The sequence below is a fragment of the Capsaspora owczarzaki genome (genome assembly GCF_000151315.2).
Source record: "Capsaspora owczarzaki ATCC 30864 unplaced genomic scaffold supercont2.1, whole genome shotgun sequence".
NCBI lineage: Eukaryota > Filasterea > Ministeriida > Capsasporidae > Capsaspora > Capsaspora owczarzaki.
The window spans coordinates 3782202-3794338 of NW_011887292.1; the positions used below are offsets into that span (position 1 = coordinate 3782202).

The window sequence follows — 12137 nt, forward strand, 5'->3', positions numbered from 1 at the left end:
ACTTGACATGCGCTTGTCCTGATCAGAATTGCTTCCATCCATACTCTGACTCTGACCTCGTCCTCAGTCTTTGTTGTTGTTGTTGTGATTTGCAATCTTACAAACGCGAATGCATTGGCAAATTTGCGCGGTCGTTTCGGTGCTTCTGGTTGTTGCCGCTTGTTCTGCAGCCTCAGCGCAGCAACCACACACAACAACAACAGCAACAACAACTTCATCATCAGCATCATCATCATCGTCGTCGTCGAGTAGCAGTTCAAGCTGGGTTTCGCTGATCTCGCTCGTCATGGTCGTCGTATACTGGTTTGGCACCGAGCGTTACGCACGCCACAGCAGCTCCACCGCCAGAGCCGTCTCCGACAAGTCCACGCGCGCCAATGTGATTGTCCTCGTTCTCTGTAAGCACATCAAAGTGCAGCCTAGCGCTGCGACTGATGACAGTCTCAAAACGTGTGCCAATCTGGGTCGTCTGAGTTTTCCTACAAATGTTGATACTCGTCGAGCACGAAATCAGTCCGAGCAATTTGGATATATCCTTATATCAGTGATTGTGTGTTCAATCTATGCAGCATTTTGGGGCGGTTTTGCTTGGTTGGTTGGTTGGCTGGTTGAGGGCACTCTGAGACTCCGAGACCCGCGCGGATTGTTCGGTTCACTCACCCTGATTTTTTGCTCGACGTACTTGCACCCACAGGCACGTTCTTCCCGTTCGCTGGTGCGCTGGGCGTGTTTGCATCGTTTGCGATTTCGCTGCCTTCGATCGCGATCGTGCTCGTGTTTGCGATTCAAGCATTCGCAATCTGGCTGCGTTTCCATTCCATGCAATTGTACAGACCCGTCTGTTCTGTTGATGTTCGGCTTTTTGATTGCAAAAAACGTATCAACAAGAGACGTGAACACTCAGCACTTGTTTGGACTCGTTCACCCACAGGCTCGGCATCTACTTTACACGCTCGCTCAAGGTGCAGGAGGGCCAGCGAGTGATCACCGCAGGGCCGTATGGCTACATCCGGCACCCAGGCTACCTCGCGAACATTCTCCTGTTCTTTTCGCATGCGCTCGTGGTTTCTCAGAATCTTGCCGTGTTTGCGATCGTTGCCACGGTCATGACGGCGCTCTGGACTGCGCGCATCATTCTCGAGGAGCGAATGCTCGTGTCCGAGCTCGGTGCGCAGTATGTCGACTACCAGCGCCGGACGAAGCGCATCATTCCGTTTGTCCTGTGATGGGCAGTCGTGTGTGCGCGGCGAGCAGGAGCAATGAGCGCGATGAAGAGAGAGAGAGAGAGAGAGCGGTTTTTGTGCTTTTCGTTTGCGTCCTGTGCGCTGCGCTACTCTTTGCTTGTTTTCATGCCATTGCAGTTTTGTGCATCACTTCACTTAACTTGCTTAATCATCATTGTTTTTGTTTTCGTGATTCATAATTTTGTTTTTTCCCGCCAAAAAACTTCCAATAATAAAAACACAAAAAATCCAAAAAATCATTCTAAAACCGGTTTTTTTTCCCTTTTTTTTTCGTTTTTTTTTTTCTACTCAATGCCGTCGAGTTCGAGTTCGAGTTCGAGTTCGCCGTCGGCTGAGCAACAACGCCGCAGTCGCAGCGCCACTCGCAGCAAGAGCCCCGCGCGCAAGGCAGCAGCCTCGGCAGCAGGGGGAGCGACGACGACGACAAGGAGCCCGTCGCGGTCACGATCCAGCACCAACAACGAGCAATCCTCGCCAGTCCGCCGCCGGACCGTCCCCGCCGCCTCTTCTGCCGCCGCCACAGGCACGCCAACGCAAAACGCAGACACCCTGGCTGCCCCTGGCGCTGGGTCTGGGGCTGGATCTGCATCCGGGTCCGAGTCGCGGGGTGGAAGAACGCCGCTTGTTGCGAGCAAACGCACGCCGGCTTCCCATTCGTCGGCTGCGACTTCACGCGGTTTGAAGACAACGGCGACGACGGCGACGACGACGACGATCTCGGCTGCCCTGCGCGCCGTGGAACACACTGCGTACGAGTTTGGAGGACCCGTTGGGTGCTTGAGCATCATGGTGGTCAGCCATGTCATCCTGTACTATGTCTACTACGCGCTCCACTTTAACGGCGGAAACATGTACGCGCCGACCTCGCTCGCGGATGTCGGCCACGCGGCGAGCCAGCTCGTCCAGGCGACCACTCCCACCGCCGCCACGCTCGCCTTCTACGTTGCGTTCGTCGTGGTCGAGGGCGTGTTTGCGTGCGTCCTGCCGGGTCTCGATCTGCTGGGTCGCCCCGACGACAAGGGCGATCGCCTCGTCTACCGATGCAACGGGCTGCTCTCGTGGTACCTGACCCTCGTCGGCATCGCCATCGCCTTCTACAAGCCGGCCTACGAGTACTTGTTCCAGCTCGAGCACAGCCCGCTTGTCTGGTACTACGACAACATGGGCCGCATGATGTCCACCGCCGTCCTCGCTGGCAACGGCGTTGCGCTCGCGTGCTACGTTTACGGCCGCGCCGCCAACATGACCCACCGCATGACGGGCAGCGTGATTTACGACTTTTTCATGGGCGCCATCCTGCACCCGCGCATTGGTCTGCTCGATTTCAAGTTCTTTGCCGAGATTCGCATCTCGTGGTATCTGCTCTTCATCAACACGGTTTCGTGCGTCGCCAAGCTGGCCAGCGAGGACAAGCCCGTGCCACCCTCGCTCTACCTGCTCGTGCTTGCCCACGGTCTGTACGCGAACGCGACCGCCAAGGGTGAGCACTATGTTCCGCCGACCTGGGACATGTTTTACGAAAAGTTTGGCTGGATGCTGTCCTTCTGGAACTTTGCGGGCGTGCCGTTCCTGTACTGCCTGCAGTCTGTCTACCTGGTGACGCACGATCCAGAGTACAGCGTGGCAACTGTCGTGGCGCTCGCCGTCATTCTGCTCGCGGCATACTACATCTGGGACACTGCCCAGTCGCAGAAAAACCACTTCCGGCTCGAGCGCGAAGGCACGGTGGTCAAGCGCTGGACCTTCCCCAACCTGCCGTGGCGAACGCTGACCAACCCAAAGGTCATTGAAACCGCGTCGGGCTCTCCGTTGCTTGTCGACGGCTGGTGGCAGTTTGCCCGCAAAATCCACTACTCGTGTGACATTTGCTTTGCCCTGATCTGGGGCTTGTCGTGCGGCTTTGGCCACTTCCTCCCGTACTTTTACGTCATCTTCTTCACCTCCATGATTCTCCACCGCTACGACCGCGACATGACCCGCTGTGCGCTCAAGTACGGCAAGGACTGGGATCGCTACCTCGAAGCTGTTCCCTACGCGTTCATTCCTGGCATTTTCTGAGAGTCAATGAAGGGGATGAGTGTGCTTTGTGTGTGTATGTGTGTGTGTGTGTGTGTGTGAGGCGCAGGGGTTTTTGGTCTCTGCCAGTCATGCGCAATTGTAGACCGACCTTGTCGTTGAGTTTCGTAAGAATGAGACAGTACACGCAAATCCAAAACAACCATCCGTCGAGCCGAAAAAAAAAAAAAGGTGACAAAACAAACAAAACAACCAATGACATCTTATTGCATGGGCGCAACGTCGGAGGCACCCTTGCCACGAGCTGGTCTTTGGACCTCCATGGCGACCACTGTGCGTCACAGTAACACATACACACACATGCGCACAATTGGAACGTGAGCCAACGAACGAAAACACAGAGACGTGCACCATGGAACACTTTTTGTTTGATGAAACGTACCAACATCTTGAGGGTTGACAGCGGGTCCAGCGGCGCCGCTCTCCTTGTGCGCTCGTCGGATTTCCTTCATCAACAAACGCTTCTTCTTGCCAGAAATGGTTGTGTTTGTGTTGGGGTTTGTCCTGTGTTTGATAGGAGCAAAAGTGTGTGTCAAAGGTCAGCGTTGTTGAGCATTTGGAAAGCAGCTGCATCTCGAGCGATCGTCTCTCTGCTGCTGCTGGCCAAGTGCAGGGTTACGCTGTGACTAAATCACTGCGTGCTTAGAAATGAATGCGAGGAAGGTTGCTGGTTGGTGGCGCAATGCACTGCCCATGTGTGTGCGCATTGCAGCACTCGCACACGACCGCCATCCGTCAAGCGACAATTCCATCCATCTCAAACTGCTTCAAATGCGCCCCGAATCGCGGCACACGAGCTGAGGTGGGGGCGGGGTGGGGGCGGGGTGGGCAACACTGACACTGGGACTGAGGCTTGCCTGCGTTCCATGTGTGCCAAACCACGATCAACGACCACCACTCAGCTCAGCCCAGCTCAGCAAACCCCACGTCCGCTTGGTTCCCCGCTACCAGGTCGGTTTTGCGTGCTGCCAAATGCTCGATGGTGTTGCGTGGTGGCTGCAGACGTGAGCGCTCACCTCGTCTGCTTGGCAATGACCTTGTGGAGGAGCCGCTCCTGGACGGCGTTGGCCAGATCGCTCTCGCTGTAGCGCGGCTCGTCGCCGTCTTGCATCTGGTCGGCGTCGGCAGCCGAGGCAGCATCCGCACGCTGTTGTTGGCGCTGGGCGGTCGCGCGGCGGCGCTGCTGCTTTTGCACGCGTGTGATGCGGTCAATCTTGGGCTGCTTGCCGCGGTTGATCTTTGGTGCAGGCATATCAGAGTGTGATTGAACAACTACTACAAAAAGAAACAATGACTGACTGTTGGAAGTCAAGGTTGAAGGGCTGGAAAGAGTCGAGGAGCATACGACGAGTTCAGCGAAGGCAAAACAGCATTTCAATCGGTACAGGACAATCAATCGACAGGCAGCGCACGCAACAATGCATAAGAACAGAAGAAACACCAAGCATGGAAAAGAAAGCAGCAACTTCTAACGCAGAAGGAAGGAAGGAAGGAAGGAAGGAAGGACAAGAACGCATTCACCCCTCACTTGCCGGGCTTGCTCGAGACACCTGTTTGAACGCACAGTGTTAGCAACATCGAACAAACAACCTACAAACAGCCCACATCATCGACAGCGGTACCTGTGGGGCCTCGCAAGAACGAGAACAGCGAGCGCAAATTCACAAATTGTCGGGCGGACTTGTTGAAAGTGGCATTGACATGCTGATGCACGCGAACAATGTCCGCGCGGTAGGGCTCAATCATGCGCACGGCCAACGCTATATACAGAAGAGACGGAGGCACGGTTTGAATGAGTGCCAGCCGACAAATATAGTCGTGTACATCCAAGCTCGAAGCAAAAAAAAAAAAAACACACCTCGCTGCTCGGAATCTTCAATCTTCTGGAAGGCGCGCTGCAAGTCAAACAGTCGCTGGAAGTACAACAGCTGAGTGTACAGCTTTGTATCGGTATTCTAATCCAGTCCAAAAAAAAAAAAAAACCCCAACAACAAATCCACCACAAGCAACAACAAAGTCAGTGAATCTCCACACGAGAACCCGAGCACGACAGATTTTTGTGATGGTACCTCAAGACGCATGGTGCCCTTGCAGCCGGGGTTGAGACACTTTCGGCCATTCACAGACAATTGGCGGGTGCGCTGCTGTTGGCATGCTGCATCGTCACACTTCATCCAGCCCTGCCAAGTCAAGGAATCAGGCCACAGAGACAAGGTTAAAACCGGAGACGGACAGCACGAAAGAGCGCTCGACAACAGCAAAACCACACCAACCGCAACAGCAGCATGCACACCTGATAATACTCATCGATAAATCCTCGCATCATGATTGTCAAGCGATTCATCACAGAAACGGCACGGAACTCGCCCGTGCAGTTGGGCCTTGGGCAAGCCATCCCTGTTTGGTAACCAGGACCCTGTGCAAGCACAAAGAAAACACAGGAATGAGTTGACGCTCTTGCCAACGACACACAAGCACACAAACACACAAACTCTCTCTCTCTCTCTCTCTCTCTCTCTCTCTCTCTCTCTCTCTCTCTCTCTCTCTCTCTCTCTCTCTCTCTCTCTCTCTCTCTCTCTCTCTCTCTCTCTCTCTCTCTCTCTCTCTCTCTCTCTCTCTCTCTCGCTTGCGCTCGCGGAATCGCTCTTCATCGCTCATTTCCAGGATGGCGGCGTCTTCGGTGTCGTGGCCACCGTTGCTGGAGGTCCGATGGGTGTAGGGGGTCGTATCCAGGCCAAGGTACTCGGCGATGAGCGCGGCGCTGGTGCCCTCAATCGGATCGCACAGGCGCGAGATGACGGGATGGACCTGGTACTTGAGATACCACTCGACATCGACATTGAGCTCACACGCAATCGCGCTAGCCGGTACCGCAGATGTTGCCGTTTGAATGTCCAGCTGAGGGAGCGGTGCGTCAGACGGGAGCTGTGCTTGCGCGGCAATGGCGCGAGAAAACGCGCGCAGAATCTCATCTGGGTGATAGGCGCGGTCTGCCGGGCCCAATTCCTGGCTACCGCTGCAGATAACGTAGGGGACTGTGTCGCCTGCACGCACGGCTTTGCCTTGTTCCTTTAGGCGCAGGGCAACTTGGACGTGCGGCTGGCTCTTCTTGTCCGCGTACTCTTCGGGATTTTTGGTCAAGCCCTTGTTGATGACAAACTTGTTCAGCAGAGTCTTGCCGGTTCGCACGTCGGCGGCCAGCTGCAACAGATAGGTGCGAATGCGCTCGACCAGAGCGTCCTTCGACAAGACGCCTTCAGCAGCGTCATCAATTGATGCGGCATTGTTGTCGCTGAGAATCTGGTTGAGCACAAAGTTACCCGCGTCGTGGGCCAAGTCGCACCAGTCACGACGCACAATATCCAGACCCTTGGTTTCTCGGGAAACGCGCGGCGCTCCGTTGACCATTTCCACCGCGCCGTCCTTCAGATGCACAGACAGGGCCGCGTACTTTTTCTTTTTCAGCAGCAGCATGGACTTGAAGATGCCGTCCATTTCAATCACAAGCTGCTTGTAGCGGTCGTTGACTTGCTTTTTGACTCGCTGTCCCACTTCCAGCACATCTGGCAAGTGTATAGATTGAGTGTTAATCATGATTGAATCCTGTAAAAACGTGCACACACCGCAATTAAGTGATTCACAGGCTGTTTAGAATGCAAAAAAATAGAAGACAGCAGCAAAAGCAAATGCACCTCATCCCGAACGTACTGTATCACCGTAAATGACCTCTAGGTTGAGTTGCTGCTGCACCAAATCCACCGTTGACTGCAAAATGTCACGACCGCGTCCCGTGATGAGCTCGGCAAGATGCTTGGCGTAAAAGCGAGAGTTGGTAAAGCCGAGGCAGCCGTACATCGAGTTGGCCGTGAGCTTGAGGGCACGCTGACGAATGTCCCACTGCTGCTTTTGCTCGGGGTGATTGGCCATCTCCTTCTTGGCCAAGGCACGTTGCTGCACGAGACGGCTCAAGACACGGGGCAGCAATCCATCCTTGCGAGTCTTTGCAGGGAGTTCAGCGGGAGGTGTAATCATCAGCGGCTGGCCATTGCCATCCTCCAGGCCTGTCGGGTCTGACACTGGCTGCGGCTTGTCCACCGTGGTGAAGCAAATGTTGTACTCCATAATGATGGACGGATACAGCGAGTTGAAATCGAGAAGCAAAATGTACCGGTCGTAAAAGCCCTTCTTTGGCTCGAGCACAAGACCACCAGCGTACGCGGCCTTCTTGCGCTTCTTGAATGCACCGGCCGCTGCACCTCCACCGGCCGCGGTGGATGCCGGATCAGACGGGCCTTGGTCGTCTTCGTCCATTCCTTCGTCCGCCGCTGCAGCAGCAGCTTTGCCACGATTGCCTTTGCCCGCTGCAGCCGCTGCAGCCGCCGCAGCCGCCTTGCGCACCTGGCTCGCGTAAATCTTGTCTGGCGGAATAAACTTGCGATTGGCTTCCCAGACCGTGGGACGGGAGAATTCGTGCAGCAGGTAAAACTCGTTGCGCTCTGCACGACCGCCGAGCAGCGTGCGCGACCACAGATTGCCGGCAATGTTTGTCAGTTGACGCGTCAGCGGAATGACCATCATCTTGGCAGCCAGGCGAACGGAGAGGACGGCGTCCTTTTCGCACAATCGACACAGCTGAATCAGTTCGGCAGAGTCGTTAAAGCGCTGGGAGATGGATTCAATGTCCAGTTCAGGCCGATCTTCGCCCAGCTGCAGCAGCGCCAGTTCGGTCAGCATGTAGGTTCGAGCCTTGACGAGGTCTTTGGCTTGCAAGTACATGTCCGCGGTCAACCGACCAGAAAGGACAATGCGCTCGCCAAACGACGCGTCCGAGCCATGGTGGTTGGAGAGACGCGGCATCTGCGATCGTCGCAGGCGACCGAGTTTGGACCAGGTGCGGACGCTCAGATCCTGCATGCGATGCAGCAGCACATCGAGGTCAAATCCGACAAAGTTGTGACCAATCAGCATGTCGGGATCGGCCTGCCCGATCGTATTCATCAATCGGTTGAGCAACAGCTGCTCCGAGTCGCACGATTCGAGTGTGAAACCTGCAGTCTTGCATGCATTCGCAAACCCAAACGGAAGGGTGCGGTTGGCCGGTTTGGCCACAAGCGTGAGATGCTCATATCCAGTCGTCGGCATCTCGCCCTCGGCGGAAACGTTTGTGTGCAAAACGAGCGAGACGACTGCAACCTCGTGTTTGTGCTTGGATGCATTGAGGATGGTTTTCATCGCCAGGCTGCAGACCACAAGAGGAGGTGGCAGCAAATCGCGTGCCGCAATCTTGCTAATGGACTTGGGATTGTCGCAGATCGCTTCAAGTGCGCACCACGTTTCGGGCGCTCCATTGTTGGGTCGACATCTGTTTGTTTGCATGGGAGAAGAGAGATTGCAAACGCACACACACACAGAAAAAAAAAGAATGAGACTCGCGCGAGCACCCAAACGGCGCAGAGAATGGCAGCGCGACCAGAAACTTACGGAACTTTGAGCCAGCAAGGGCCCATCAAGGCGCGCTTGACGAGAAAGCGCTCGAGGCAACTTGTGGTCGTGCCAAAAATGTGAGAGTACGTTTTGCCGGATTGATCGGCAGCTGCGAGGGCCGGAAGCGCGGCAGAGTACTTGACTTTGATGTAGGTGGCGTAAGCCGGGACGCCAGGCAGGCCAAAGGCATACAAGCGTTGAACAGGCTTGGAGCGCCACTCTTCGATGCGGTACTTTGCGCGCACGTTGTCAAGTTCGTCCTCGACGTCTTCAATCGTCACTTCCTTAGCGGTCGAAATTCCATTCGCATCCAACGCGTGTTCGCGAGGAAGAATAAAGATGTTTCGCTCGTTGTTGTGCACGACGACGCAGCAGCTGGGAGAGTGCAAGAGAACAAAAACAAAAACAAAAACAAAAACAAAAACAAAAACAAAAACAAAAACAAAAAAACAAACAAACAAACGAACGAAGGAAAAACCCCCAATCCAAATAAATTGGTTTGCTGTGAGCGCATGAACAAGGCATCGTAGACAAACAATCACCCCCCCCACAAGCATACTCACCTGACATGGCGCTTGTCCGTCTCAGACCAGACCTTGCCGATGAGATAAATCAAACCGGGCGAAATGGTCATGTCTTCGTATGCGTCGAGCCAGTAGAATTGAACGTATTGAACACCGGCCTCGTCGGTCTTGAGCGGAAGGGCAGAGGACGAACTGGACACTGTGGGCAGTTGCAGCGGTGTAGCAGCGCTTGCAAGCGCAACTGTGGGTGCAGCTTGCTTTGGAGCAGGCGCTGCTTGAGCTGGAGAAGCGACGGTGGCAATTGCACGCGACGGAATGGCGGACGCGCGTGATTTCACATCCGGAGTCGTGTCCATCATGGACGCATCGCTGGAAGAGAACACGACAGTGGCGTTGGCCGGTTTGGCAACTGGAGCAGCCGCAGGCTCATCGTCGTCCACGGCGCGAAGCATTCGCGGAGCAGCGCGGGAAGTGCCGCGCGCAGATTTGGACGAAGCAAGCTTTTCCGCTCGCAGCAGTTGGTCCATGTCAACGTTGTCCATGCTGTCGCCAAAGTCCATGGAAGACTCGTCAACTGCATCGACCTCAAACAAGTCGGCCTCCTTCGCGGGAGAGGCGCTCTCGTCGACATTATTGTCATCGACTTGCATTGCATGCGGCGCTTCAACGGCAGCAACTTCGGCACGAGACGGCGGGGCGGCTACCTTGCGAACTGCTGGTCGCGCTGGCTGCACTACTCGGCGAGCAGCAGCCGCAGGGGCAGACACTGCCGGCGCCTCAGCGGCTGCAGCAGCCGTTTGTTTGGCCGATCCAAAGAGCGCAATGTCAGAAAGGGCGGCACGGGTTTTGCTGCCAGGCACGCCTGGCTTGGGGCGGCCAGCAGACGTTGAGGCCGAGGGTTTGACGCGTTTGGCGACGGGCGTCACCGTGTCACTCATGACTGCAGTGAGCAAGGCGTCCTCATCTGGCTTGAGAGAGGTGCCCACATCAGCGGCTACAGCCCCGTTTGCGGACAACTCGGCTCCGCCCAGCATCTGGCCTCCGACGCGCGCAGAAGGCCCCGTGCTGACCGCCGACGCTTGTGCTGCAAACATTTTGTGAATGCGACTGGGTCCCGCGGGCTGGGGCTTGCTGGTCGCATTATTCGCACTTTTGCCTGCCTTGTCCTTGCCAGCAGTGGAGGAGGACTTGGAGGACCCGCCTTTGGCCTTGTCGCGCTTGCTAGACTTGGATGGGCGGGCATCCTCGTCGCTTGCATTTGCCCCTTCCATCTCTTCCGAGCCGTAGCCGTCTTCGTCATCTTCGTCGTGTTCCCACCACTCACCGCCCTATGGATGATGGGTTTGGTCAAGTTGCGATGAGGTGGAGCAGAAACGACAACCAACGCCAACGCCCCACATTCTGCTTGTTCCACGGCAAAAGTGCAAGCAGCATTACCTGATCAACATAGCCGTTGCCATCGTCGTCAACAACAAAGTCGACCTCGTCCATGCGCTGGCCGGGCGAGCGATCGTCATCCACTTCTTCGAAAACGCTTTCTTGAAGCTCGACTTGCAGTCCGGACTTTCCCGCTCGTGCAGCCCTGTTGACAAGCAGCAAAAGGAGGGCGTAATGAGCATGAAGGTTTTGTTTTGTTTCGACGAGCGGCGCATCGCTGGAGATTTGGAGGAGCACGCGTGTTTTGTCGAGCAGATGATGCATTTTGACGACTTTTTGGTGGTTTTTTGGCGGGAAGATTTGGCGGGAAAAAAAAAACCCAATCGACCAAGCGCGCTTACGCTCGCGGAGCTACACTCAGCCACGAGTCACTTTGCAGGACGCACCGATAACACACAACACAGAACCATGAAGGAGGTCGCAGCCGTCGATGCGGGGTAGGGGAACGAGGAGAGTGGAAGGGAGGGAGGTGAACTGGTGCTTACTTGAGTCGCTCGATGGCGCCTTCGCGCTGCTCCTGCCTGCTGCCGCGCGTCGCACGCCGTGGCCGATCTGTGCAAATAAACAAGCAACAAAAATGTCAGAATGGCGTCGTGATGGGGGGGGGGGAAAGGGCATGGACTGCGGTTTGACGAAGCTGGGCACTGCGGTCGCTCACCTTCCATGGTTTGATGGTTTGACTGAGGCAAAGAATCGAGAATGGTCAAAAAGAAGCAAAGATAGAATGAGCCACTGCATGGAGAAGGTTGTTGAATCCAAGCAAGTGCGTTTGTACATTGATTTGAGGAGGAGCTCGCTGAAAGCTGGGGTTTGTGAGCCAAGTCGGGTTTCGAAAAAAACGAGTCTTTTCATTGCTTTTGAGAGGCGGCGGGTATTTCAGCTCCCTCGCTGGCAGGTTTCATTGCCCTATTCCGACGCCTCTTGCCTTTGAGAGTGTTGTGAAACGCGTTACTCACACTAAATTCACTCACTTCACTCACTTCACTCACTTCACTCACTTCACTCACTTCACTCACATTTTCGACTTGATCTCAGTCTTGTCTTTTTTCTTCTTCTTTTGCTTCTTTTTCTTGTTTCTTTTTCTTCTCGTATGTTAGAATTTCACTTTGGGAGCAAACACAACAAACACAAGCAAAGACAAGCAGCGAAATTGCGGATTGCACAGCGACGGCTGCAAAACCAGCCAACCGCAACGCAAAACGGACACTTGCTTGGCGAGAGCAGCAGCAGCAGCCAAGGATCGAAGGCGGCGAGGCGATGAGGAAATGGGGCCAGGCAGAGGATGAGCAGATCCAAAAAAAAAAAAAACAAAACAAAAGATATCGGCTGTGTATTTTTTTCCGTGTGATGTTGTTTGCGATGGGGGCGGGGC

General features: G+C 55.1%; 4 protein-coding genes across 4 annotated transcripts; 2 read left to right on the forward strand and 2 right to left on the reverse strand.

The window, feature by feature from the left end:
* Positions 1-53: 53 nt before the first annotated feature.
* On the forward strand, positions 54-1478 carry CAOG_01184 (isoprenylcysteine carboxyl methyltransferase). The gene is made up of 3 exons (XM_004365998.2): positions 54-398; positions 695-827; positions 932-1478. The coding sequence occupies exons 1-3, from the start codon at positions 110-112 to the stop codon at positions 1224-1226; spliced, it is 717 nt and encodes a 238-aa protein (XP_004366055.2). The 5' UTR covers positions 54-109; the 3' UTR covers positions 1227-1478.
* Positions 1479-1500: 22 nt separating this feature from the next.
* Positions 1501-3506, forward strand: CAOG_01185 (hypothetical protein). Its single transcript, XM_004365999.2, has one exon. It carries the CDS (start codon positions 1536-1538, stop codon positions 3300-3302), a length of 1767 nt encoding a protein of 588 aa, XP_004366056.1. The 5' UTR covers positions 1501-1535; the 3' UTR covers positions 3303-3506.
* On the reverse strand, positions 3376-4609 carry CAOG_01186 (hypothetical protein). The gene is made up of 3 exons (XM_004366000.2): positions 4337-4609; positions 3703-3824; positions 3376-3591 (listed from the first exon to the last, which is right to left on the reverse strand). Exons 1-3 carry the CDS (start codon positions 4570-4572, stop codon positions 3524-3526), a joined length of 426 nt encoding a protein of 141 aa, XP_004366057.1. The 5' UTR covers positions 4573-4609; the 3' UTR covers positions 3376-3523.
* Positions 4610-4844: 235 nt separating this feature from the next.
* Positions 4845-11474, reverse strand: CAOG_01187 (DNA polymerase alpha subunit I; the record flags this gene model as incomplete). Its single annotated transcript, XM_004366001.2, has 12 exons — positions 11424-11474; positions 11251-11317; positions 10766-10910; positions 9368-10656; positions 8802-9179; positions 7029-8682; positions 6014-6923; positions 5614-5717; positions 5390-5500; positions 5179-5275; positions 4943-5080; positions 4845-4870 (listed from the first exon to the last, which is right to left on the reverse strand). Exons 1-12 carry the CDS (start codon positions 11428-11430, stop codon positions 4845-4847), a joined length of 4926 nt encoding a protein of 1641 aa, XP_004366058.2. The 5' UTR covers positions 11431-11474.
* Positions 11475-12137: the final 663 nt, after the last annotated feature.

Excerpts from the sequence above, each read along its gene's own strand:
- CAOG_01186 (XM_004366000.2), bottom strand. The coding sequence starts at position 4,572 with ATGCCTGCACCAAAGATCAACCGCGGCAAGCAGCCCAAGATTGACCGC. Across the intron at positions 3,825-4,336 it reads GTCATTGCCAAGCAGACGAG|GACAAACCCCAACACAAACA; the intron begins GTGAGCGCTCAC and ends TATCAAACACAG. Across the intron at positions 3,592-3,702 it reads TGTCAACCCTCAAGATGTTG|TGGTCGCCATGGAGGTCCAA; the intron begins GTACGTTTCATC and ends TGTGACGCACAG.
- CAOG_01184 (XM_004365998.2), top strand. The coding sequence starts at position 110 with ATGCATTGGCAAATTTGCGCGGTCGTTTCGGTGCTTCTGGTTGTTGCC. Across the intron at positions 399-694 it reads TGTGATTGTCCTCGTTCTCT|GCACGTTCTTCCCGTTCGCT; the intron begins GTAAGCACATCA and ends TTGCACCCACAG. Across the intron at positions 828-931 it reads CGTTTCCATTCCATGCAATT|GCTCGGCATCTACTTTACAC; the intron begins GTACAGACCCGT and ends GTTCACCCACAG.
- CAOG_01185 (XM_004365999.2), top strand. The coding sequence starts at position 1,536 with ATGCCGTCGAGTTCGAGTTCGAGTTCGAGTTCGCCGTCGGCTGAGCAA.